This window comes from Microcebus murinus, chromosome 7 (assembly GCF_040939455.1).
Source record: "Microcebus murinus isolate Inina chromosome 7, M.murinus_Inina_mat1.0, whole genome shotgun sequence".
In the NCBI taxonomy this organism is placed as follows: Eukaryota; Metazoa; Chordata; class Mammalia; order Primates; family Cheirogaleidae; genus Microcebus; species Microcebus murinus.
The window spans coordinates 21,863,628-21,890,723 of NC_134110.1; the positions used below are offsets into that span (position 1 = coordinate 21,863,628).

General features: G+C 35.2%; 1 protein-coding gene across 6 annotated transcripts in view; it reads right to left on the bottom strand.

Annotated features, from left to right (window-relative positions):
* The window catches only part of UBE3A (ubiquitin protein ligase E3A), a 113,658-nt gene that overhangs the window by 72,472 nt on the left and 14,090 nt on the right, over positions 1-27,096 (bottom strand). For 2 of the 6 annotated variants that reach the window (XM_012759895.3, XM_076004833.1), the window contains 3 exons: positions 7,698-7,761; positions 5,435-5,554; positions 1,330-1,374 (listed from right to left, as the gene is read on the bottom strand). In XM_012759895.3, coding sequence (XP_012615349.1) covers positions 1,330-1,374; positions 5,435-5,454 — 65 coding nt within the window. In that variant the 5' untranslated portion in view covers positions 5,455-5,554; positions 7,698-7,761. The remainder of the gene's footprint in view (positions 1-1,329; positions 1,375-5,434; positions 5,555-7,697; positions 7,762-27,096) is intronic. The other 4 variants (XM_012759900.3, XM_076004834.1, XM_012759897.3 and 1 more) reach the window with 3 other exon arrangements.

Genomic DNA, 27,096 nt, shown 5'->3' on the forward strand with positions numbered 1-27,096 from the left:
ATTTACATTATGTGTACTTTACCACAATTTTTTTAAAAGTTAAAAGAAAAGTTACACAGTCACGTAAATTAAAGAAATACATTTTATATTCCTTTCTTGGAGATTCACATGTAAGCCAGCATTTAAATGAACCTTCCACTATCTTGAGTTAGAAAATCTTGACTTCTCCCCATCCTCACCCACAAACAAATTTAATAGCACATATCTACTTTTATCTCCTTGCTTTAATTTCAGAAGGGCTTTTCTTCTTGTTCAAGATCAACCCCTACATTACTATTTTTCATTCCAATCCTTACTACTTCAAAAAACCATCGTTTCATATTACCACTTCTATTATCTTAAACTTATTTAGTCCTTTATGTTCTAAATATTTCTCTTAAATCCAGAACACTTTATCTTGGATTCTTATTAAACAAATGCCCTTGTTAAGGTTCTTGTTGACTATACTACTGAAGCTGTAATCACTGTACCACCACGTTTCTCTTCAATCCTGTTCCTCTAATGCAAAGTTATTAAAAATGCACAGTTGGTTACTTACCAACTGAATAAATTCTTTACTGACTCACAAATGCATATGAAATACAAGCCAAGACCCTTCACATAGCATACAAGGTCCCCAGTCCTTTTCTAACTATCAAGTCTATCTCCTCCTACATTTTCTTGCCTCTCTAATTTATGATCTATAAGTACTCAAAACTGTCCAATGTTCCCTACACTCACTATGCTGCTTCATAACTTTGCCATGCTTGCGGGTACCTGACTCCCAGTCACATTTCAAGATTAAACTTATCCTTCACTGGCCACTCCTATTTTCCTGCCATTTGGACTAGGTTCCTATGGCATGCCTGGGTCCCCTGGTACTCCTTTATGTTTCTGCTGCATCCTGGGTACCATTCTACCTCAATGATTTGCTTTTGCATCTTTCACTCTAAGTATACTATAAATTTCTACAGGGTAGAAACTAATCCTTATGGATCTTTGTATCCACAACATAGTACCTGATACCTTACCTATAGCAGGCACTGAAATTGTTGAACTCAAATTCCTTCCCTACCAACTCAACTCAAATCTATTTCCCCACAATTGCTAGGGGACCAAAAAGACAAAAATTCAGGAGCATGCAATTATCTACCTACCAGTAGAAATCTAGTAAACTATTACCAAGGTTTATAGATATTCAGTAGGGGAAAAAGTTATGTCCCTATCTCTCAATTTACTTTTAAATCATTACTTTCTTTTAACTGGAAATTATTTTCAAAAAATGTGATCCCATTAAGGCAGTCTAGGGCAACTTAAAAGACATCACACCCTCAATCAAGTTACACTTACATTCGGCTAGCTTCAATGTCGTCAGACTGAGGTTCTCCTGGTGATCTGTAAAATACAAATTGAGGAAAAATTAATAAAATATTCCATATTCTTAAAAAAAGGTAGACACGTTACTTAGGAAGACAAATTTGTAAATATTTAGGTACTAAATAAAAGTCTTAAAAATAATTAAAGATTTCAACACAAAAAAAGTGGTCAGATCAGATTGCCATAAAACATACTTATTTTACGGGCTGGATTAATAAAAAACTCAATACATTTTTTTTTAAGGAAAGAAAATTGCAAACACTATACTTATATATCAACAGACAAACCAGTGTTAAGTCAAATTATTCACAAAGTCAAACATTTTGTAATAAAAACACAACTATAAAATTTTCTATAGCCAAGTATTGGTTATCAACATTAACAAAGGTACTCATTAGTATTTATCATCTAGAACTTTAGACCAGGAGGTCAGCAAACTCCTCCCTGGGCAGAAAAACTGAAGCTTGAGCCAGTCATTTGGTCTTGTAAATGAAGTTTTACTGGAACACAGTCATACTCATTTAGGTATTGTGTATGGCTGCTTTCACACTAAAAAAGTAGAAGTAAATACCTGTAGCAGAGACCATATGACCCACAAAGCCTGAACTATTTATTGTCTGGACCTTTCATAACAAATTGCCAGCCTCTGCTCTAGATAATTCAAATGAAAATATAATAGCCTTGATAAATTTTGAGACATTTAAGTGAGACATATCGTTCTAATCGTGGTTATTTTGGTTTAACAATAAAATTAACTTTACCTGAAAACACACTAGCAGTATGTCCTACTTGTCAAAAGTATATCCTCTGGGGCATTATAAAGTTTTGCTCTGGATAACTGTGAATTAACTTCAGTTTTAAACAGTTGCCAGTATTTTTTATTTCTAAATATACTGCTGCCATTTTATATAGAAATATTTAAAATTCTAAGGCTCTAAGAAGCATTTCACTTTCATTTTGGGGGGATATGAACCAATTTTTCCAATCCCTATCATATTATTAAAAATAAATAAGCCGGGCGCGGTGGCTCACGCCTGTAATCCTAGCACTCTGGGAGGCTGAGGCGGGCGGATTGCTCGAGGTCAGGAGTTCGAAACCAGCCTGAGCAAGAGCAAGACCCCGTCTCTACTATAAATAGAAAGAAATTAATTGGCCAACTAATGTATATATATATAAAAAAAATTAGCCGGGCGTGGTGGCGCATGCCTGTAGTCCCAGCTACTCGGGAGGCTGAGGCAGTAGGATTGCTTGAGCCCAGGAGTTTGAGGTTGCTGTGAGCTAGGCTGACGCCACGGCACTCACTCTAGCCTGGGCAACAAGCGAGACTCTGTCTCAAAAAAAAAAAAAAAAAAAAAAAAAAAAAAAAAAAAAAAAAAAAAAAAAAAAAAAAAAAAAAAAAAATAAAAATAAATAAATTTCTGTTATCCTATTCACTTTTATAAACAGCATCAGTCAATGTATGTATGTAGTGAAAATTACAAGGTGAATCAATATAATACTGATTTCTAACACTTCCAAATTCCACAAATAGAAAAAAATATTTTTGAGGTAAAAAGGTAAATTTTCAAACTGGTATTAGAAGGACTTAATTTGTGAATTTATCACAGACTTTAGACTTCCAACATTAAAGAACTTTAACCAAAAAAAAAAAAAAAAAATCTTAAAATCAGAGTCACCATGGGGGAAAAAAATCTGTTTTCTAAACCTCTTAGATTAAAAAAATTCAGTTCTTCATCAGATTTTCGAGATTACCCTCACTGTCATTCATTCAGATTTCAAAGACAAGAAACGGAGTGGAGCAAGAAAGACTCTGGCAGGTTAAATATTTATTTCAGATCTTATTTGCAGTATATTTAAATTTTCGATTTTGCACAAGGTTATATAAGAACTAAAAATTGGGGCACACTGGAGGTGGCAATGACTTGGCAGTGACACAAATACAAAAATTTCACTCCGCCCTCTCCCCCAGGGAGCAAGCAAATCACTTCTGTGACACACCTGGTCTCCACCAGCCTTGTGGGTAAGTACCCCAAGATTGCTTCAAAACTTGTATCTCCCAGACAGAAGAGCTAAAAACTGATGATAACCCCATGTACCAGCTGACTCATTTTTGAAAGTGCGACCCTCCAGCATCAGATGTCATACTATAAGGAGGCAGACCTGTCTTACAAAACAAAAAATAAACCTGCTGGCACTGAGGGAAGAGAGGAAGATTAGGAGTTTTCAAACATGTATGTAGGCAACAAAACTTTCAAAATTAACAGGGAAAAAGAAAAGGAGAAAAAATGAGGACATGATAGGAAAATAAAAATATTACTGCAAAAAGGTAAGACACAAACAAGAAGGAAAACAAATCCAAGTCTCAGAAGTACAATATGTAACTACTATAAGGTTTTGAGATACTGAAATGGGACAAAGATTAAATATACCATCAAATAGTAACTGCACCTATTTTCCCCAATTTCTGTGCCCTAAACAAGAGTATATGTGAACACGCACATATCAAAATCTCACTAAATTGCTGTAAACATACTAGATTATCACTTAGTATTACATATATTAAAAACCATTTATAGGCCGGGCGCTGTGGCTCACGCCTGTAATCCTAGCTCTTGGGAGGCCGAGGCGGGCGGATTGCTCGAGGTCAGGAGTTCAAAACCAGCCTGAGCAAGAGCGAGACCCCGTCTCTACTATAAATAGAAATTAATTGGCCAACTGATATATATATAAAAAATTAGCCGGGCATGGTGGCACATGCCTGTAGTCCCAGCTACTCGGGAGGCTGAGGCAGAAGGATCACTCGAGCCCAGGAGTTTGAGGTTGCTGTGAGCTAGGCTGATGCCACGGCACTCACTCTAGCCTGGGCAACAAAGCGAGACTCTGTCTCAAAAAAAAAAAAAAAAAAACCATTTATAAGTCAAACCAAGTAATATAAACCAATTCATTCTAGAACAAAAAAAAAGGCTTGAAAGATTATTATCCTAAAATAAATTTGTCCTGGGTCTCTTAACCTAAAATAGGTTGCTTTCTATTCAAATTGGAAATTGTTTTTTAAACAAGAGAAAAGTAAATATACACAGAGCTAGAAGAAACATTTTTCTTGCAGTATTAATACATCAGTAAATCTCTAGTTATTCTGCTTATATTACCACAGTATTATAAATGAGTTATCCAAAAACATCCTAAAGTTAGGATTCAAATTCTCGAAACTATGAAATGTATACCATTTAACAATAGTTCCCAAGCTTTATTTTGGCTCCTAAAGAGCCTATTTATTCTTTCCTACCAATCTGTTGGAAATAAGAATCCAGTACGTGTTCATAAACTCAGAACATACAATCTAATTCAGAACATATAACCAAAGGGAAAAATTTTTTCTTAAAACTACTGACTTAGGTTATCCTAAAGTTTGGCAGAATAACAAGTCAGAAAGAAAATTTTAAAACTGAAACAACAACCAAGTAACATCAGAAAATAAATAAATCTTAGAAGAGTCTCAATTTTAGTTTTTGATTTGGATTATAGAAAATATGATCACAAAACACCCACTAATCTGAATACTGCAGCATGAGCTAGCAAATTCAAATGGTGGCTCACTTCCAATAATACTGGGTGCAGGTTCTCCATCCTGTAAGCCACTCCTTTTACCTCCACTGTAACTCTCTATGAGAGAAAAGTATACTAGTTTTATTAAAGTTATAGAAACTTTTAGAGAAATGTTTAATTAAAACTTTTACCACATAAAAGGCACACTTTAAAGTGCATAGTAAGAAATTTTTCATATCTTTTAAATAATATTTATAATACTACATTTATGTAAAACCTTGCAATTTTTGAGAAATACTTTCCTGTTTATCTACCCAGATAGTTCTTTAGTGATGGCTACCAATATTTTTAATGTAGGAAAAACAAGCACTAAAACATTTTAGGAAGGAACTAAATGGAGAAGTAGGTCAAACTCTTAGGCCCACTAGTCTTAGCAATATTCCTGTCAACTACACATTTTCTTCATTTTTACAGCATGTATTTCACTTTACAATGACAGCCTTTTAAAGGCTGTAAAATAATTCAAAATTACCTTTTACAAGCTGTGGCCATTCGGTGACATCAGGGTGATCACAGCTTTGAGTCACTGATTAAAAACAGGTTGTCACACCAGTCTAGCTGCTAACTTGATCTGAGCGTAGGCTTAATAACTCTAATAAATTAAACAAACCTTTAGTTAGAATACTTTAATATATGAACCCAATTCATTGTCCAAAAAATAACCCTCAAAGCTTCAAATTACGTGTCAATGCAAAATTCATCAGAATTATTATAGAAAAGATTTTAAGAACTAATTTTCAGCATTTTTTTCCTTATAGGATCTCTTCATTTGAGAAAATGTGGTAATAATTTCTTTGTGCTTGTATGTAGTGTTATAGCTTAGACAGCTTATGAAGTACTTTGGTCAACAGTACCCTGAATCTCAAGACAACTTTGGCTCTAACTAATGAAGGCAGATACTATAGTAAGAACTTAGAAAAACAAAAAAATTAAGCAGCCTCAGAGTGATTAATTGACTTGCCCAAGATTTTAGAATTAGTGTTGAAGCTAGGACTAAAACCCAGATCTAATGACTTCCCATCAAGGGTTGAGTTTTTTGTTTTGGTTCAGTTTTGCTATATAGAGTTTCATGATTTAAACATATGTAAATGGGTAAAGATTTAGAAAATGTATTAAGATCCTCACAATTACAATAATAGTTTAAATGGGACTAATTTAGCCAAAGCATTCTTAAACTGATGGAGAAATCAGTCACCAGTTAGGCAAATGCTTAATGGAATAGTTATATACATATACATAAACACACACACACATATACACACCAAAGTCTAGTCCTACTAATTCTGTATTTAAGTATAGTCATCTAACATTAGCCAAAACCTGCTGGGTGCAGCATGAAAATGTGTTCTACTCTTTCTTAACCATAAACCCATTAAGATTAAATTTCATGAAAGAATATGGCAAAATATGAAAACATCCCTCCTTCAATCAAGTATCTTTTAATCTGCTTACATGGCCTTAGCCAAACTTTCCTGATTGTCACGGTTCAAATTTAGCAGGCCTCCTTTATCATAGTTCTGGCAAAGATATCATACATCTGAAATATCCCAGTATGGAGAGTTCATCTTGTACAACTAGTTCCTCCCCTCATGATTCCCCCCTACCAAACGTATATCCAGGCCAATTCTGAGGAGTGAACTAAGGAAAGATGAGAAAATGAAAAGACTTCATAGTTAACATCTTCAAACTAATAGCAGACAAGCACAGAAGTTGGATCCAGAACCCAATATAAAACAGCAAGATATCTTAGAACTCCAAGAGAAGGATTGAAACATCAATGCTTGAGCCCAGACCTCCATATCTATGAACACAGGCCTTCATATCCAGATGAAGGTGAGGGTTGGCCTGAGTACATATAAGTAACTTTAGGGGATTCCAATAAATGGGATGTGAAATCTCTGTAAGAAATAACTCAATTTCCTAGATTTTCCTATCACAACTATATGTCTTTTAATGAACACCTAGACACTGCTGAGGTCAAATCCGAAAGAAGCAACAATGCCCCTAAAATGAACAATGTGGTCGTGATATAATCCCCCCCTCCCAGTTTCTAAGGAGACGAATGGTATATGTGGATTGAGAAAATCCAAATGCATCTAACTTCCCAACTTGTAAACACAAAAATGATAAAGTTAAAATATCTTTTAATTGACTAATTAATAAAAGAGCTACCTATAGGTATTTTTTAAATCACCAAGTCAAGTTCTCTCTTCCAGTCCCCTCTTTTATGAGGTCCAGTGCTCAACAGAACATGAAAAGACTCAAAAGCCAGTCTAGATTCATGTCCCTGTTTGTTTACTTACTAGCTGGGAAATCTTGGGCAAGTTATTTAACCTCTCTGAGTCTCAGATTCCTTATAGGCAGAACTAAGATAACAGTAGTACCTGTCATGCGGATGAACAAGCTAACATCTAAATAGCTCAGAACAGTACCTGACACACAACATGCTCACAAATGGAAGCTACTGCTAATACTCACAGCCTAAAGCCAAACCTGCCCCCTCAATCTTCTTATGCATATTATTTTACTTCTCAAAGCACACTAACCTCTTATAAATTCTTCTGGCACCCTACTTGGATCCCTCATACAATCTATCTGAAAGCACAGTTAGCGCCTAGCACAATGCTTTAAAAATGGTAGGCGCCCCAATTTGCTGAACACATCCGTCATTATTCTAACCATGACATTAAGATATACATGCAATATGAATTCCAAAAAGTAAAACAGAAACATACCATATTTCGCCAAACTTCTTAGGAGCTGGTGAATTCTAAAATCAGGCTCTTACAGATTTTTAACCTAAAATATAAAACACCTCACTCAATTCTTTTTACACAAATAACTGGATAAACTTTTAAAAATTTCACTAATATTCATTTATAAAATAAAAACAAATTTATATTCTATAATAGCAAATTTATTTTTATAATATTCATGAACATCTGAAAATGTATCAAAAGACAAATTACCCTACTGCTATTGCCAGGATGAATGGAAAGGTAGTTAAGCAGGCCCTGTGGCCTGAATGCTTTTAACAGGCAAAGCCATGTTTCTCATATACATCCACAAAGTGTAGTGCTTTCCATTTTTTTTACTGTTCTACTTTATCCTCCCTCAAAAAGGACTAAAATTATATGAAAACTATTTAACTACATGTCTCTAATCCTTTCAGATACCTACTGCAATTTTGCTTTTAATTAAATTCTATATGCTGAGGATCTGCTATGTTAGGTACAAATACAAGCATCTATGCATTATGTTCTAGAATAGCAGCCTTGGGCAGATCCTTTGAACCCTAAATCAAAAGTGTCAGGTTGTTGTGAACATTAAAAAAATATATTAAAAGGATGTAGGATAATGCCTGCCTGGCACATAGGGCCTCAATACACCATGACAAGTTATAATGTCTTAAATCAACCACTTAACCTATCCAGCAAAACTTAAATCTTATTAAAAAAAAATTCTGAAGCTTAAAGCAAGCCCCCAAAAATAATCACTGTAAATTTAACTCATTTGTATATAATCACAACATTTCTCAGTGGAACAGGAAATGAAGTCTTTTAACACATTCCACTTTATTACACATGAAAAACAGAATCTCAAAGATTAAGAAACCTACTCAGTGTCCTAAAAGCTGACAGAAAATGAATACATGGCACATAAATATTTTTTAATAAAATTAACCAGCTATTAAGGCTTAAAAGGACAGAGTCTCAAACTTTAACCTATAATAGAGTCAACTGGGGAATCTAAAACTGCAATTACCAGGACTCTACCCTGAGAAAGTATGAATCAGTGCATGAGATTGAAGGTTCATGAATTTGTATTTTTTTTTTTTTATTTTTACTCTATTTAGGGTAGCTGTAAATGAATTTGTATTTTTAACATACATTTCAGGTGCCATACAGATCCTAAATTGGAAAAGCCATGCCCTTCCTAATTATGGATTAGGAACACATAATCATAGAAGAAATATATCAAATCCATAGGATACAGGATATAGAAATTGTAGGCACCAAAAATGTAAGGCATATTCACTTTGCATATTTAACCATTAGAACTCTAATACCAGACGTAGTGCCCTTATTTATGTCTCCCTCCAATAGAGAGGGGGGCTCGGTCTAATAATCTAATAAGAAATGCCCACATCAAGCTACCCATCTAAAATTTTCATTTTATTCATTTTCTATTTTATTCTTAAAATGTAGTCCATCTGCCAACAACCACTCCCCCCCTACACACACACACACACATTATCAGATCTGGTATGTCCTTCATCTCCTCTCCAATAGCCTCTTTCCTTCACCTCCTTCCAAACCTATGGCAAAACAATTTCACAAACTGCTTTTTCTATCCTTTTTATTATAACACCCAGCACTTCTGTTCTCCTGTGCACCAAGTTTACGGTGTCTTACATTTATACATAAAGCTGCGTATTAAAACTCTCTAAGTTCTGTCAATTTGCAACTTCACAACTGACAACAGACTGCTCCAACAACTCTCTTAAGCCTTCCTCCCTTTAGGCTCTCGTCATTCTAGTCCATGCTGCAGTTAAGACTAAAAAGTTTTAAACATACACACAAAAAAGTTTTAAACAATGCTGTGAAATGGTGCTTGCAACACAATTCCCTCAACTCCATTGGCCCCTTAGAGTACCATGTCTTTATTCTTTTTCCTTAACTACCAAAAAAACCTCAAAAATTAGCTCAGATGCTGATATATTTCTTATAAAATCTATTATCATTCCTGTATATTCCAATGCTGCGTACCCTTAACCCTACTTCATTTTTGTAGTATTTCATACTGCTAACCATTCCTAACCTCTCCTAATTTCCCTAATGCTATATCCAGCCATTGTCTTTCATGTAACAGCAACAAGGTCTTCCGCTAGTTATCTTCCTACCTCTCATACATAGCCAGTCCATAAGTTTCTGTCAACAGCCACTTTTCTCAACCTAAATTAATTATCTGTGCAATGCCACCCATTCCCATAGCATCTCTATATTTAAGACTCGTAACTCAGGCCAGGTGCAGGGGCTCCTGCCTATAATACTATCACTCTGGGAGGCTGAGGCTGCAGGATAACCTGAGGTCAGGAGTTTGAGACAAGCCTGAGCAAGAGAGAGACCCCCATCTATACTAAAAACAAAAAAAATTAGCCAGGCAACTAAAAATAGAAAAAATTAGCCTGGCATAGTGGCAAGCACCTGTATTCCCAGCTACCTGGGAGGCTGAGGCAGGAGGATCACTTGAGCCCTGGAGTTTGAGGTTGCTGTGAGCCAAGCTGACACCATGTCACTCTAGCCCTGGTAACAGAGCAAGACTGTCTCAAAGGAAAAAAAAAAAAAAGAGCCATATATGTACACCTTTAAGCCTTTGTCTTTGGTAAGATGGCACATATAAACTTAGATGTCTCATTAGCATCTAAATTCAATGTATCTAAAATCAAACTCAATTATTTCCCCAAAATCTCACTTTACCCTGTATACACCTAATCTTGCTGTCCTCCTAACTACATACTGAAAAATTCTGCAACATTCTTTACTTTCTATCCCTCATTTTTGTTTAGCCTAACCACTGTGTAGGCTGATACTCACTAGCCTTCTCATTCATTCAAAAAATGTTTACTAGACTTTGGGTGCCTAGTAGGTGGGTGAAGACGCAATGGTAATGAAACTAGACATCTCTTCTCATGTGGTAAAAGGAATGGCCACAAATAATAAAAACCACAATAAATCATGTAATTACAATGCATAGTTAAGCACCAGGAAGGAGAAACAGAAGGGGTGGTGAGTGGGTATTATCATTAAAAGTTCTGACTCTGGGGAAAATGGAAGACATTCTTCATAAGGGATGAGCAAGATTTATCAGACTCACTAAGAAAACCCTAGGAGATAATGGTAGTCGCCCAAATCAGAAAATTTTGAGTCAAACCCTAAAGAATCTCTCTCTTTCCTACTACATTAAATTGTTTACCAAGTGTTCCCAATTCTACCTCAGAAATTCCCACTACCCCTGTTCTTCTTTTGATGGCTTTTAGGTGCTTCCAGAATAAAGTCCAAACTCCTGATCATGTCAACTGAGATTATATATGCACAATTTGGCCAAAACCTGCCAGCCCAGTGTCTTCTTCCAGAATAGACCAAACTCCAAGAGAACATGTCTATTGTTCATTTTTATGCTTCCAGTACTTGAAAATGTTTATAGAATAAGCATCCTACCAAAGATGAAACTTTTCTCCTAGTTGATTTGCTTTTGGTCCTTTAACTAGTAATCGTAAAGGTTAAGATTGAAACCCACATTTGTCCGAGTCTAAAGCTTATGCTCATTTCTTTGTATCTCTCCAATTTACACTCAAACCCCATAAATTTTATCTTTGAAATAGCTCTTCTTTTTTTTTTCCCCAGTGCTTACCAACACTATACTACTACAGAGACCCATTATTTCATCTGGTTTTCCTTGTGCCTTTATCCTTGACTCTGCTGCTAAAACTATCTCCCTAAAAACTCAACCTTGGCCATATTGCTCCCGTATTCAAAAGCTTCTTATGTTTTCTCAATGCCAAAGGAATAAATTTCAAACTCCCTCACATATTATTTGAAGCCCTTGCCACATGGCACCCATCCAGTCACCCAAACGTTACTTCTCACTGTACAATATCGTCACCAGATACCAGATCTAGTCCCATCACTGGATTACTGGCTATTACATACTTGCCATCTGTATTTCTTTCTTTTCTTTCAGAGGCAATACTTTTCTTTTGCAGAGCTAGATAGAATACAGTGGCACAATCACAACTCAATGTAACCTCTAACTCCTGGGCTCAAGCGACCCTCTCACCTCAGCTTCCCAAATAGCTGAGACTACAAGTGCACCACCATGCCCAGCTCATTTCATTTTTTTGTCAAAATGGGATCTCGCTAAATTGCCCAGGCTAGTCTCAAACTTCTGGCCTCAAACAATCCTCCCACCTTGGCCTACCAAAGTGCTAGATTATAGGTGTGAGCCACTGTGCCTAGCCAACCATCTGTATTTCTGACTTCAATACTTTTGCTTCTGAGGATATTTTACTCAGAAATGTTCTCCTGTCCATTGCTAATCTCTACCCCTCATCCATCCTCAACCATGCTGTGTTAAAAACCCTACTCATTCTAAAGGCTGTATCTCACAGGGTCCCCCAAACTGTTTTCCTACACATAACCACTATCTCCTTTGGCCTTACTATACACTCCCCAAACCATAAAATAATCCACTAATTTCTACTATTTTATGCCTAACATTACAGGTATCCATATATATTTATCAGTGCCTCTAATTATAAGCTGGTTGATGGTAGGGATCATCTCATTCATATTTTTGCTGTCATAATGACGGTGACTATGTTTTCTTGACACCACACCTCCCTCAACAAGAGAGAGAGGAAAAAAAAAGGAATCAGGATTCACTGCCTGACAAAAGATCTTGAGGTAGTTCCAAATGCAATTCATAGATGAACAAATAAGGATACCATTTCTTCTCAAATTAATGCAAAGTTAACAAAAGTTTATTTCAAAGATTAAATATGTAAGAATAACCAAAAAATTTGTTTCTAATAGAAAAAGGTCCTTTTCTCCCAGAGAATTTGCTCTGCCAGATATTAAAGCATAGTACAACTCCTTCAAAAAACTGACAGCATATGCTAAAACTAAATATATGCACACCCAATGATTTAAAATTTTCATTCCTAAGTACATATCAAACAGAAGTAAGTACATATGTACAAGAAGACATTCACTGGAATGTCGAAAGCAACAATATTCTTAATAGTCCCAAACGAAAAATGACTAAAATGTTCATCATCCCCAGAATAAACTGTGGCATATTCCTAAAACAGAATACTACACACCAACTATCATGAACAATCAACTATTACAACCAGCTGAATCTCACAAATATGTTAAATGAAAGAAGCCAGACACAACTAAATGTGACTGATTCTAGTTAGATAAAGCATAAAAAACAGGAACATCTAATTTGTGCTTTTAGAAATCAGGACAGTGGTTACGCTTGAAAGAAACGGGTAGTGATGGATAGCACAAGGGGTTAGACAGGACTTCTTGATCTGAATGCTGGCTAAACATGTGCGCTCAGCGTGCTAAAGTTCAACAAGCTGTATACTCTCATATATGCATATATTTAGTTTCAGTATATACTGTGCACTATTCTGTATATATATTTTGATTAAGGGGCTTAACAAAAAAAACAGTTTGGTATGAGCATTAGACAAATAGATAAGTGGAACACAAAATAAATCCAGAGAAAGATCCAAAAGTATATGACAGCTGCTGCTTCTCAAAAACAAGGATTTTCAGACAAAAGGCAGCTCTGGACTGCAATCTGAGAGAGGACAAAAACAACTCAGTGAGCCATTCACTATTTGGATTTCTGCCTTGAGGCACTTCCCCACCTGCAGTTAATGGAGGGAAAACCCAATCAGAAGACAGCAGTCTCACTGAGGTCAGAAGCAGGGGATCAGAGTTGAGGACGCTGAAGACAGTAAAACTGGTAAGACAAAGTGCTAAAGAAGAGGAGCACTGGAAAGACATTTGCAAGTCTATTACTATATACTAACTGTGCTTGAGTAACGTAGGAGACTCCATGAAGCCAGGGAAAGAATGGTGAGCTGAAATATTCCCAGAGCTTATAAAGGACTGGGAGACTCTAAAGTTCCTTTCAACCAGGTGAAGAGAATACTCTGACACTGGAAACATTTAGAAAAGACTCAAGATGGACCATGCCTTAGTAGCTACTACCCTTACGGCAAAGCCTTCTCTAGACACACACCCTAATGAAGACTTGAAGGGATCAAACTGATCAGCAAGTTATTAATCTGGCTGCCAAAACAAAATTGAACACTAAAGGCAAACAAAATCCATTCAACAACAAAATATTATAATGCCCACCATCTCATAAGAAATTACCAAATATGCAAACAAACAGGAAAATACATGCCATAACCAAGAGAAAAATCAATCAACAAACTCAGAAGTGAAATTCCACCAATTGATAAGACTTTCAAGTAGCTATTACAAATATGCTCAGAGATTTGAAAAATACATGAATAAAGATAAAAATGAATCAACTGGAACTTCTAACAATAAAAAACTAAAAAATCCCTGACATTATTAGACAATGAAGGGGAAAACAACCAGTGAAATAGAAGACAAAGCAAGCTGAAGCACTGAGAGAGAAAACGACTAAAAAATAATGAAAAGAATACTAATGACCTGTGGACAAATATCAGACAGTCTAACACGTGTGTAACAAGAGTCCCAGAAAAAGAGGAAATGGTGTAGGAGAAGTAGAGCCAGCTAAAAAATATATAAAGAAGACATAGTAGTCATCCTGGAGTATTCTAATTAAATAAGAAAAAATAAAGAAGACATAATGGGCTGACAACTTTCCAAATCTGATTAAAAGCACTCAACTGTAAAAAAAAATCTCAACTCTCAGCAAGACAATCACCAAAAATGAACAGTGATACGCAGAAAATCTTAAGAGGAGGAGAAAAACATTCAACAAAATTCAGCATCATTCTGAATGGGGAAAGTTGAAAGCATCCCACTAAGAACTGGAACCAGACAAGGTTGCCCACTGTCACCACTTCTATTCAACATAGTGCTGAAAGTCCCAGCCAGAGCAATCAAGCAAGAAAAGTAAATCAAGAGAATCCAAATGGGGAAAGAAGAAGTCAAACTATCGCTCTTTGCTGATGATATGATCTTATATCTAGAAAAACACAAAGACTCCACCAAGACACTCCTGAAATGGATAAATACATTCAGCAAAGCCTCAGGTTACAAAATCAATGTACATAAATCAGTAGCATTCCTATACACCAATAACAGTCAAGCTGAGAGTCCAATCAAACACTCAATAGTATTCACAATAGCAACAACAAAAAAAATAAAATACCTAGGAATATACTTAACCAAGTAAGTGAAACATCTCTACAAAGAGAACTAAAAAATGCTGAGGAAAGAAACTGTAGACAATACAAAAATGGAAGAACATATACACTCATGGATTGGCAGAATCAACACTGTTAAAGTATCTATACTCCTCAAAGTGATTTACAGATTCAATGCAATTCCCATCAAAATAACAATGTCATCTTTCACAGACCTAAAAAAAAATTCCATGCTTCATTTGGAGCCAGAAAGAGCACCAAAAGCCAAAGCAATCTTAAGCAAAAAGGACAAATCTGGAGGCATCACATCACAAGACTTCAAACTATACAAGGCAATAGTAACCAAAACAGCATGGTATTGCTAAAAATAGAAACATAGACCAATGGAACAGAACAGAGAACCAAGATATAAAATAATCCACATACAGCCTACTAATCTTTGCAAAGCAGACAACAATACACACTAGGGAAATGCACCTGTTCAATAAATGGTGCTGGGAACCTTGTATAGCCACATACAGAAGATTAAAACAGGATCCATTATCTATCACTACTCACAAAAAATTAATTCAAGAGGGATAAATGACTTAAATGTAAGGCATGAAACCATAGGAATTCTATAAGAAAATGTTGGGTAAAAACTCTTTTAGATATTGGCCTAGGCAAAAATTTATGAAGACAACCCCAGTGACAATCACAGCAATAAAAAAAGTAAATAAATGGGACTTGATTAAATTAAAAAGCTTCTGCGCAGCTGAGGACATAATCAACAGAACAGACAGACAACCTACAGAATGGAGAAAATATTCACAAGCTATATATCCAATAAAGGGCTAATAACTATAATCTAAAAAGAACTCAAGCAAATAAGCAAGGAAAAAAACAAACGATTCCATTAAAAAGTGGGCAAAAGACATGAACAAAAGCTTTTCAAAAGAAGACAGGCATATGGCCAATAAGCATAAGAAAAAATGTTCAACGTCACTAATTATCAGGGATAATGCAAATTAAAAAACCACAATGAGATATTACCTTATCCCTGTTAGAATGGCTTTTATTAAAAAATACAAAACAATAAGGGCTGGTATGGATGCAGAGAGAAAGGAACACTTATACACTGTTGGTGGGACTTCTAATTAGTACAACCTCTATGGAAAACATTATGAAGATTCCTCAAAGAACTAAAAGTAGACCTACCATTTGATCTAGCAATCCCACTACTGGGCATATTCCCAAAGGAAAAGAAGTTATTTTATTAAAAAGACACCTGTACTCAAATGTTTATTGTAGCACAATTCACAACTGCAAATACGTGGAATCAACCCAAGTGCCCATCAATTTCATGAGTAGATTAACAAAATGTGGCATATGTATACTATAGACTATTATTCAGCCATGAAGATGGATGAATGAATGCCTTTTGCAACAATTTGGATAGAACTGTAGACCATTATTAAGTGAAGTATCTATAGAATGGAAAAACAAACACCACATGTACTTGCTATTGAACTGGAACTAACCGATGAGCACACAAGTACAGAAGAAGTAAATCTCAGTGGAAATCAAGCAGGGGGAAGGCGAGAAGATGGGATGGGCGAAAACCTACCTAACGGGCACAATGAACACTTTATCTGGGTGATGGGCACACTTTTAACCCTGACTCAAGCATAACAAAATCAATACATGTAACCAAAAACATTTGTATCCCAAAAATAATATTTTGAAATAAAAAAAAACCTGGCATGACATTAGTTTTAAAAAAAAGACTTTACATAGACGGGTACAGTCATGCATTGCTTAACAACAGAAACATATTCTGAGAAATATATTAATAGGCAGTGTTATGGCATGATTCTTCCATTGTGCAAACATCTCAGAATATACTTAACACAAACTTAGATGATATAGCCTACTACACACCTAGGCTATGTGGTATAGCCTATTGCCCCTAGACTACAAACCTTTACAGCATGTTACAGCACTGAACACTGTCAGTAATCCTAACACAATGGTATATATTTTTGTCTGTAAACATAAAACAGTAAAAATATGGTATTATAATCTTATGGGACTACTGTCATCAATGTGATCTGTCACTGACCCAAAAGTCATTATGTGGCACACAATTGTATAATCACAGATTTATCATAAAAAACAAATGCTTAAAGAAAAGAATATCAACCTAGAATTACATATAGTAATTAACCAAGAGAAGAAAAAAACATGTATGTCCACACATAGACTTTTTTCACACAAATGTTCACTGCAGCTTTATTTACAACAGCTAGGAACTGAAAACAGCCTGGAACTGATAATAGCCCAGGTGCCCCTTAACAGAAGATGACATTACAAACCATCGAAACATGCACTAATGTGAATGAATCTCAAAAACATCATGCTGGGTAAATGAATCCTTTCACAATACATAAATACTGCATGATTCTATTTAATCACTTTGTTACCGTGCTCACCGGCAACGAAACCTTGCCCACAGCCGGCACTCACAGTCCACACAATAGTTTGTGCTGTGCACTGATGAAGGATCCATTTTGCTCTTGTGTGATAAGGAAAGCTTTAAAGCACTAAAAGCTTGCTTTACTTTACAGGCAACTTTACTTGTAATGTAAATCAGAATAGGTAATATATACATATATGTTTTCATTATGTTATTTTTAAATGTTCACAATTTTATTTTGATAAATGAAAAACTTAGAAAAGTCACATCACGGCTGTCGATAAAGTCAACACTCGGCTGTGTGCCTTCATATCACGGCTGTGGGCTAAAGTCGCTGTGCGCATTCATCTGCAACTATCGACTATAGTCTACGCTGGTACCGAAGTGGTTAAACAAGTTTTAGACCAAGCTAATGGTTGACTTTGGGGGTGGTTGGGGCAAGAACTAATTAGGATAGGTATAGGTTTTATACCTTGATAGGACTTTGTTGCAAAGATGTATGCATTTGTCAAAGCTCATTAAATATTATATGTGGCAGACTGTATTTGCCAAAGATGGCCACCAAAATATAACCCATCCCACATACCCTTAACATTGTAACACTGGCATTTTCTTATCAGGTAGTAGAGTCTATGGCTCTTCTCCTTGAATGAGTGGCCTTTGTGATACTTTCAATCAAAAGAGTACACTCGTCACTCAGTATCCATAGGGGACTGGTTCCAGAACCACCCACAGACAGCAAAATCTGAGGATGTTCAAGTCCCTTATATAACCTGGTATAGTATTTGCATATAACCTACACATTTCTTCCTGTACACTTTGAACCATCTCTAAATTACTAATAATACCTAATTTAATATAAGCGCTGTGTAAGGCATTGTTACAAAAGCATTGTAAGTGCTTTTTACTTTTTATTGTGTATTGTTATTTTTTTATTGTTTTTAAGTATTTTTGACCCACAGTTTGTTGAATCTGCAAATATGGAACCTGCAGATGCAGAGGGATGACTATACAGTGGAAGTACGTGCCCTGTGACTTTTGATGCTAAATCTTAAAAATGCCACTCACTTCTGCCTTGCTATCTTATGATGCTCACTCTTGGAATGTAGTCACCATGCTGCAAAGAAGCCAAGCAACCACATATAAAGGTAACACCTAAGTGTTCTGGACCAGAGCTCCTATTGAAGTCACAACTAACAACTTACATCAATCTCCAGATATGTGAGTCAGCAAGCTTTCAGATGATTCTAGCCTGAAGTCATCAAGTCACCCCACCAGACATACTTAAAGCCAAGACAAGCTATCCTTGCCAATCCCTGACCAAATTACAGATTCATGAGCAAAATAAATGACTGCTGACATTTAAGGCACTAAGTTTGGGATGACTTGTTACATAGCAATAAATAATTGAAACAACATACTAAATTCTAGTTATTACTAAACTGAATTACAAGGTTTTAGTTAATAACATGCATGCCAAAGTTAAGGATACAGTATACTAATATCTACAACTTATTTTGAAAAGCATCAAAAAAGAAAAAAATAAAAAGGGGTAGGAGGTCATAAAAAAAGACAAATCATTATAACGATAGAGAATAGATAGGTAGATAAATATAAGACAAATAAAATATAGCAAAATATTAATTGTGGAATTACATTCTGCAATTTTTTTAGAAGTCTGTATAAAGTTTAAAATTTTTGTAATAAAATGCTGGAGTGGAGTAAAAGTATTTCCATACAAATAAAAGCTGAAATATTTTGCAGCCATTAAACCTGGATTTTAGAAATGTTAAAGACAGTTCTTCAAGCAGAAGAAAATAACACCAACAAAAAAATAGGTCTTCAAAAATGAATCGACACAAATCTACAAAAAGGAAAGGCAATATAAGAGTAAATATAAAAGAATGTTACTCCTGGTTTTTAAATTTTTTTATAAGACAACTGACGACCATTTAAAGAAATAGTTACAAACCCTAACGTGGAATTTATAACATACATAGAAGTTAAATGTAACACCACAATACCAAAAAGGAAAGGGCAGGGTAAATGGATGTATATTAAAATTTTTATGTTATATACTAAGAGGAATAATTTTTTGAAGGTAAACTGAGATAAATTAAAGGTGCAGATTGCAAATCCTAGAAAACTACTAAGGGATAAGATACAAAGGTATAAGCTAACAGCAGAGATAAAACAAAATTCTAAAAAATGCCCCCTTAATTCAAAAGAAAATAGGGGGAAAAAAAGGGTAGGACAAATAAAACACAAATATTATCTTAAACACAACTGTACTGACAATTACAATAAATGTAAATGAACAAAATTTAAAAAGTAGAGACCATATAAAACTAAAACCAAGATGCAACTGTATGCCGTCTAGAAGACACATTAAATATAATGAGATATAAATTAAAAATAAAGGGACAGCAAAAGATACAATATGCAAAAACTAATCATAAGAAAGGAGTAGATACACCAATACCAAGGTACAGTTTATGACAAAGAATATTACCAGACATAAACAGAGACATTTCATAATAAGAGTAGATATAGGCCGGGCGCGGTGGCTCACGCCTGTAATCCTAGCTCTCTGGGAGGCCGAGGCGGGCGGATTGCTCGAGGTCAGGAGTTCGAAACCAGCCTGAGCAAGAGTGAGACCCCGTCTCTACTATAAATAGAAAGAAATGAATTGGCCAACTAATATATATATACAAAAAATTAGCCGGGCATGGTGGCGAATGCCTGTAGTCCCAGCTACTTGGGAGGCTGAGGCAGGAGGATTGCTTGAGCCAGGAGTTTGAGGTTGCTGTGAGCTAGACTGACGCCACGGCACTCACTCTAGCCTGGGCAATAAAGTGAGACTCTGTCTCAAAAAAAAAAAAGAGTAGATATACCAATACCAAAGTATACTTATAGCAAATAAAGAGACATTTCATAACAATAAAGAAATCAATTAATCAAAGAGAACTAACAATCCTAAATGTGAAAGCACCCAATGACTCAGCTTTAAAATAAGCAGAAAAAAATGGACAGAAGGAAAGATAACAAATTCAAAATTTTAACTGAAGATTTCAACATTTTGCTCTTGGTAATTAATAAGTAGTCAGAAGACAGGTAAAGATGCAGAAGAAATACATTTATCTATCTGACAAAAAACTTACATGTGTGTAAAATGATGTGTAAAATATTTGAACAGCACTCGCAGAAGAATAAAACTTCTCAACATTAGTCATTAGGAAAATGTAAATTAAAACCGTAATGACACTTCACACCCACTAGGATGGCAACTATTTTAACTAAAAAAAAAAAAACCAGAAAATAACAAGTGTTAGCAAGGATGTGGAGAAATCAGAAACTTTGTTCACTGCTGGTAGGAATGTAAATGGTGCAGCTGCTGTGGAAAACAGTACCGCAGTTCCTCAAATCACTAAACAGAGAATTACCATATGACCCAGCAATATCAGTCCTAGCTATGTAACCAAAAGAACTGAAAGCAGGGACTCAAACAGATATTTGTATACCAATATGCATGGCAGCATTATTCACACAGTCAAAAAGTACAAAACCCAAACATCTACCAATGAAAGAATAAATAAAATGTGCTAAATACACATACAATGTAACATTAATCAACCTTAAGAATCAAATTTGGATACATGCTACAACATGGATGAACCTTGAGAACACTATGTTAAGTGAAATAAGTCAAACACAAAAGGATAAGCATATAATTTCACTTATATGAGGTACGTGGAATTATCAAATACACAGAGATAGAAAGTAAAATAGTGATTACCAGGGGCTGGGGAGAAGAGGTAATGGTGAGTTACTGTTTAATGGGTACACAGTTTCAGTTTGGAGAATGAAAAAGTTACAGAGATGGATAGTGTTAATGGTTGTACAATAATGTGAATGTACTTTATGCCACTGAACTGTACACTTAAAAACAGTTAAAATGGGCTGGGCGTGGTGGTTCACACCTGTAATCCTAGCCCTCTGGGAGGCCCAGGCAGGAGGATCATTTGAGCTCAGGAGTTCAAGATGATCCTGAGCAAGAGCAAGACTCCATCTCTACTAAAAAAAATAGAAATTAGCTGGACAACTAAAAAAAATAAAATAAAATGTTATATATACATATATATATATACATACATATATATATATGTATGTATGTATGTATATTTGTAAAATGAGCCGGGCATGGTGGCACATGCCGTAGTACCAGCTACGCCGGAGTTTGAGGCAGGAGGATCACTTGAGCCCAGGAGTTTTGAGTTTGCTGTTAGCTAGGCTGACACCACAGCACTCTAGCCTGGGCAACAGAGTGAGACTCTGTCTCAAATAAAAAAATAAACAGTTAAACTGGTAAATTTGATGTATATTTTACCACGATTTTAAAAAGCACTGCAACGGGATACCACTACATATTCATCAGAACCTATGCAATTAAAGACAGAGTATCCAATGCTGTCAAGGATTTGGAGGAACTGGAACTCTCATACACTGCTGATGGGAATGTAAAATAGTATAACTATTTGGAAAATAGTTTGGCAGTTCCCTAAACATTTAAATATATACCATGTGACCCAGTGATTCCAATTTAAGGTGTTTACCTTACAAAAATGAAAACACATATTCACACAAAGACATACACACAGGAAGTAACTTTACTCACGACATCCTAAAACTGTTAAAAAATCGTCTAAATGTTCACCAAAGAATGAATGAATAAACAAGCCATGGGATAGTCCTAGCATACTAAAAACAACAACAAATTAATGATAAAGACAAAATGGATGAATCTCAAAAACTAAGTGAAAGAAGCCAGACAAGGAAGAGTATATACTACATTATTCCATTTATATGCAATTGTAGAACAAGAAAAACAGATAAGTGCGTGCCTGGGGCCAAGAAAGAATAATAACTATAAAGAGACATGAGGGAATTTTTTAGAGGTAATTCAAATGTTCTATATCTTGACTGTGGTGGCAGTTACAGTGTACATATTTGTCTAAGTACATCTAACTGTATTGTTAAAAATGGGTGTATTTTACTGGATATAAATTATACTTCAATAACCTTGATTTTTTTCAAAGTTTTTAGAAAACTTAATATAGAAAAAGGTGGCATTTTCAGTGGAGAAAGGATCCCAGTGATCAAGATGATCAGCTACCCAAATGGAAGAAAATAAAAGGTAGGTATCCTTGTCATACCACAACCAAAAATAAAAGGTAGACATCATCTTAATGCCATATGCCAAACACAATACAAATCTAAACTATATCATAGCATATCCAAAAATATATTTAATATATTCAGATCTAAATTTATAAACCTAAACCTATAAAGTAAAATCATGGAAGTACTAGAAGAAAATGCAAGATTTTTATATCATCTTTGTAAACACACTGAAACTCAGAAGCCATAAAAGATGGACAGATTTACCTACGTAGGAATTTTAAAATTTCACATGACTACATATTATAAAGTTAAAAGGTAAAGAGATGAGACAATATTTGCAAATTATAATAAAGAATTAAATGATACATAAAGAATACTTACAAATTAATAACAATTTTTTAAAAGGAACATAAACTGACCAAAAAAAAAAAAAAACCATCAGGAAATTATATAGGCTATCTGTAAATATTCAAATATTTATAAATATATATTTTATATATACATAAGTCAAATGTGTATTTTTTCATATACATAAAACAGCAACCAGGTAAATAAGGAGTCCCATACACTGTTTTAGGGAACAAAACTTGCTAAATATATCTTGTAATGGGTAATTAGCAGAATCTATCAAATTATTTAAGTTGACATAGTTTACTGGCCTAACAATACTATTTGTAGAAACCTACCTTACAGAAATATCAAGTATCATTACTTGTAAAAGCAAAAACTAAAAAAAACAACTAATTTCTACAACAGAGAAAGGGTTTTATAATATATTATGAATTCTCAGAGTTAATTCCTAGTTCAGTTCTAAAGACTGACAGAACACATCGGATTTACACTCATGCATCTCAGACTTATTCCAGACTAATGTTCATTAGGACCTAATTTCCTGTATTTTAAAACCTTCTTTTCCTTTTTTGTTATCTTTTCTTTTTTCCTTCCTTTCCTTTTTATCCCCTAAGCTTTTATGGTAAAATTATTTATATTCATGTTGGAATGTGATGTGATGAATATATATGATGCAATAATTTAAAAAATTATTCAACTCAATTCTCAGTTGCTCTGATCAAAACCTTGATATCACATTTTATGCTTTCTTTTATTAGGTCATTAAATATGCAATGTCTGATTTCAAGTCAGAAGTGTAGTTCATATCTCAAATAAGAAGTAGTACAATTATTCAAAGTATGCACCTAAACAACTATTAACACAGTTTTGCCACTTTAAGGGTGGCTTGTTTATGTCAGTAGTGAAGCCTAGAGAGTGGCAATGAAACCAAAAAACGTGTTTTCCACAGGTTGTTGAAAATTGAATATTTTCCCTTGCAAGAAGTGGTACCAAACCTGGAAGAAGTCGTAGTCAGTTGATGCAAGGTCTGATGAATATGATGGATGACAAAGAGTTTCCAAGCCCAGCTTATGTAGTTTGAGCAGTGTTGTTTTTTGTGGCATGTGGTCTTACAAGAGGATTAGCCTGTCTCTATTGACCAATCTCATTTGCTTGATCACAAGCATCCTTATCATTTCATCTAGTTGGTTGTAGTAGACATCCAATGTAGTCGATTCACCAGGTTTCATGAAGCTGTAGTAGATAACACTAGTGCAGAATCACCAAACACCATTAGCTTTTTTCAGTTAGTATGTGGTTTTAGACTGTGTTTTGCCACTTCATCCTTATCCGATCATTGTGTCAAACACTTGTGGTTGTTAAAAAGAATCAATTTTTCATCACACGTAACAATATGGTGTAGAAATGGTTCACCTTTATGTCGTGACAGAAAAGAAAGGCAAGCTTCGAGATGATTTCTCTTCTGATGCTCCTTTAATTCACGCAGAACCCGTTTCTCCGGCTTCTTTACCTTGCCGATTTGTTTCAAATGCTCTGATATTGTTGGAGTAGTAACATCAAACCTTGCTGCTAATTCATGCTTAGGTTGAAATGGATTCACTTCTACTACAACTTTCAGCTCACCATAATCCACCTTGGTCTCAAGGTCACCCACATGGCTCACTTTCAAAATTAAAATCGCTAAAACAGAACTTCCCAAACCGTCGCTGTTCTGTGCGTTCATTAGCCACATCCTTCCCAAACGCTTTGATTATAGTTCAAGATGTCTGCACTACATTGGTTCTACGATGGAATTCACATTAAAAAATAACATGAATTTTGACTTATCTAGGGTTTCGCAAAACTTGCTCTAAAAGAAATTTTTTTTGAGAAATAATTACAAGCCAAAACACGAGTTTGAAAGAATAAGGATGTGCCTTCACAACAGAAAAAAACAAGTGTCAAAGTAAAATGTCAGAGGTAAACTGTCAAACTTAGTACTTAAAGAAATTGGACATTTCATACTTAATAACATTTCATACTTTCATCTGGTTTATTACCAAATCCCATGGGCTCTATTTTCAAAACATATCAAGAATCCAACGGCTTCTCATCACCCTCACTGGCATCACTGCCCATCCCAATCACCTCTTCACCTGTACTAATTATTAATAATAGCCTACTGACTAGTCTCCTGATTTTGCCCTTATTCCTTTTCAGTTTATGCTCAACCTAGCAACCAGAGTGATCTTGATAAAACATAAATTATAGCTTTTCACGCCTCTGCTCAAAAACCTTCAATAGCTTCCCATCTCTCTCGAAGGTAAATATCAAACTCATTATGAACAAATGATCTCTACTAGACCTCCATTAACTCTCTGCTTCTTTATTTCCCAACATTTACTTTTTTAAAACCACAATGACCACCTCAGGGTTCCTCAAACAGATCAGGCATTCTCCCACTTCAGAGTTTCCACATTTACTATGCCCTTTGTGTGAAATGCTCTTCCTCCAAATATCCACATGGTTAGCTCTCTCATCTCCTTCAGTTCTTTAAGTTATTGTTTCAGTGAAATTTTCCCTGGGCACCCTAGCCAAAATTTCCCCTCATTCTTTACACCTCCAAACATTTAAATCTCACTTCCCTTATTTATTCTCCTTAGCACTATGTAATATAGATTTTACATATCTTGTTTATGATCTCTCTTTGCCCTTTTAGACTATAAATGCCATGAAGGTGGGGGTTTAAGTGGGTTTTGTACACTGCTATCTCCACCACCACCTAGAAAAATGCACACTACACAGTACCATGTTTCCCCGAAAATAAGACCTACCCATAAAATAAGCCCTAGCAGGATTTCTAAGCATTTGTGCAATATAACCCTCACCCCAAAAACAAGACCTAGTGATGGGCGTGGCTACATAGCACATCTGCACAACCCATGCATTTTGTCACGGAGGGGTAAAGAAGATGAGCAACCCTTCTCATCTGCCCCATTATGGCAGCTACTATCCCAGAGGTGACCAGAAAGGTGCGGGCAGCCCCACCAACAAAGTCGGCTACCCCTGTCAGGTCCCGGCCATCCTGTGCGTGCTGCAAGCTGAGGCTTTGAGGGGAAAATAACACATTCTCTAAAAATAAGCCCTACGGTGTCTTCTTGAGGAAAAATAAATATAAGACCCTGTCTTATTTTCGGGGAAACACGGTAGGTGTTCAATAAGCATTTACTGTGAATGAGGTAGATGTGCATGTAGCCATCCACCTGAACCATTTCTATAGCATACAGTTGAAGAAAAAATGTTATATAAAATACAAGTTTAATATACAAAAGTCTATGCATAAGCAATTAATAATCTGAAAAATAAATTTTTAAAAATTCCATTTGCAATAACATCAAAAAAATAAAATTCTTAGGAATTTTTAAAAGTAACAAAAGAAGTGTAAGACCTGTATGCCAGAAACTATAAAACATGAACGAAATTGAAGATTAATAAATGGAAAGATAGCCTATGGTAATGAATCAAGAGAAATATTAAGGTAGCAATACTCCCAAAACAGATCTACAAATTCAAAAATCCCAGATGCATTTTTTGCAAGCTAACCCTAAAAGTCACATGGAAATTCAAGGAACACAGATAGCCAAAACAATCTTGGAAAACAACATGTTTGAACATGTTCAAATTCGACATGTTTGAACATTCACATTTCCTGATTTCAAAACTTATTACAAAGCTACAGTAATCAAGAGTATGTGTTACTGGCATAAAAACATACATACAGATAAACAGAATACAACTGAAGAGTCCAGAAATAAATTCTTATGCTTATGGTTAATTGATGCCAGGATAATTCAATGGGGAAAGAATAGTCTTTTCAACGAATAGTGCTGGGACAACAGACAGCCACATGTAAAAAAAGAAAGTTGGATCGCTACCTTACATCACATGTAAAATTAACTCAAAATAGATAACAGACCTACTAATAAATGTAAGAGCTAAAAGTACAAAACTGTTAGACAAGAACATAGGTTTAATCTTCATGATCTTGGATTAGGCAATGGTTTCTAATAACACCAAGCACAAGCAGCAAAAGAAGAAAAACAGATAAACCGAACTTCACCAAAAGTAAAAACTTGTGTGTGTCAAAGGAAAGTATTGTGAAAGTGAAAAGACAACCCATAGGATGGGAGAAGATATTTGAAAATCATACACCTGTAAA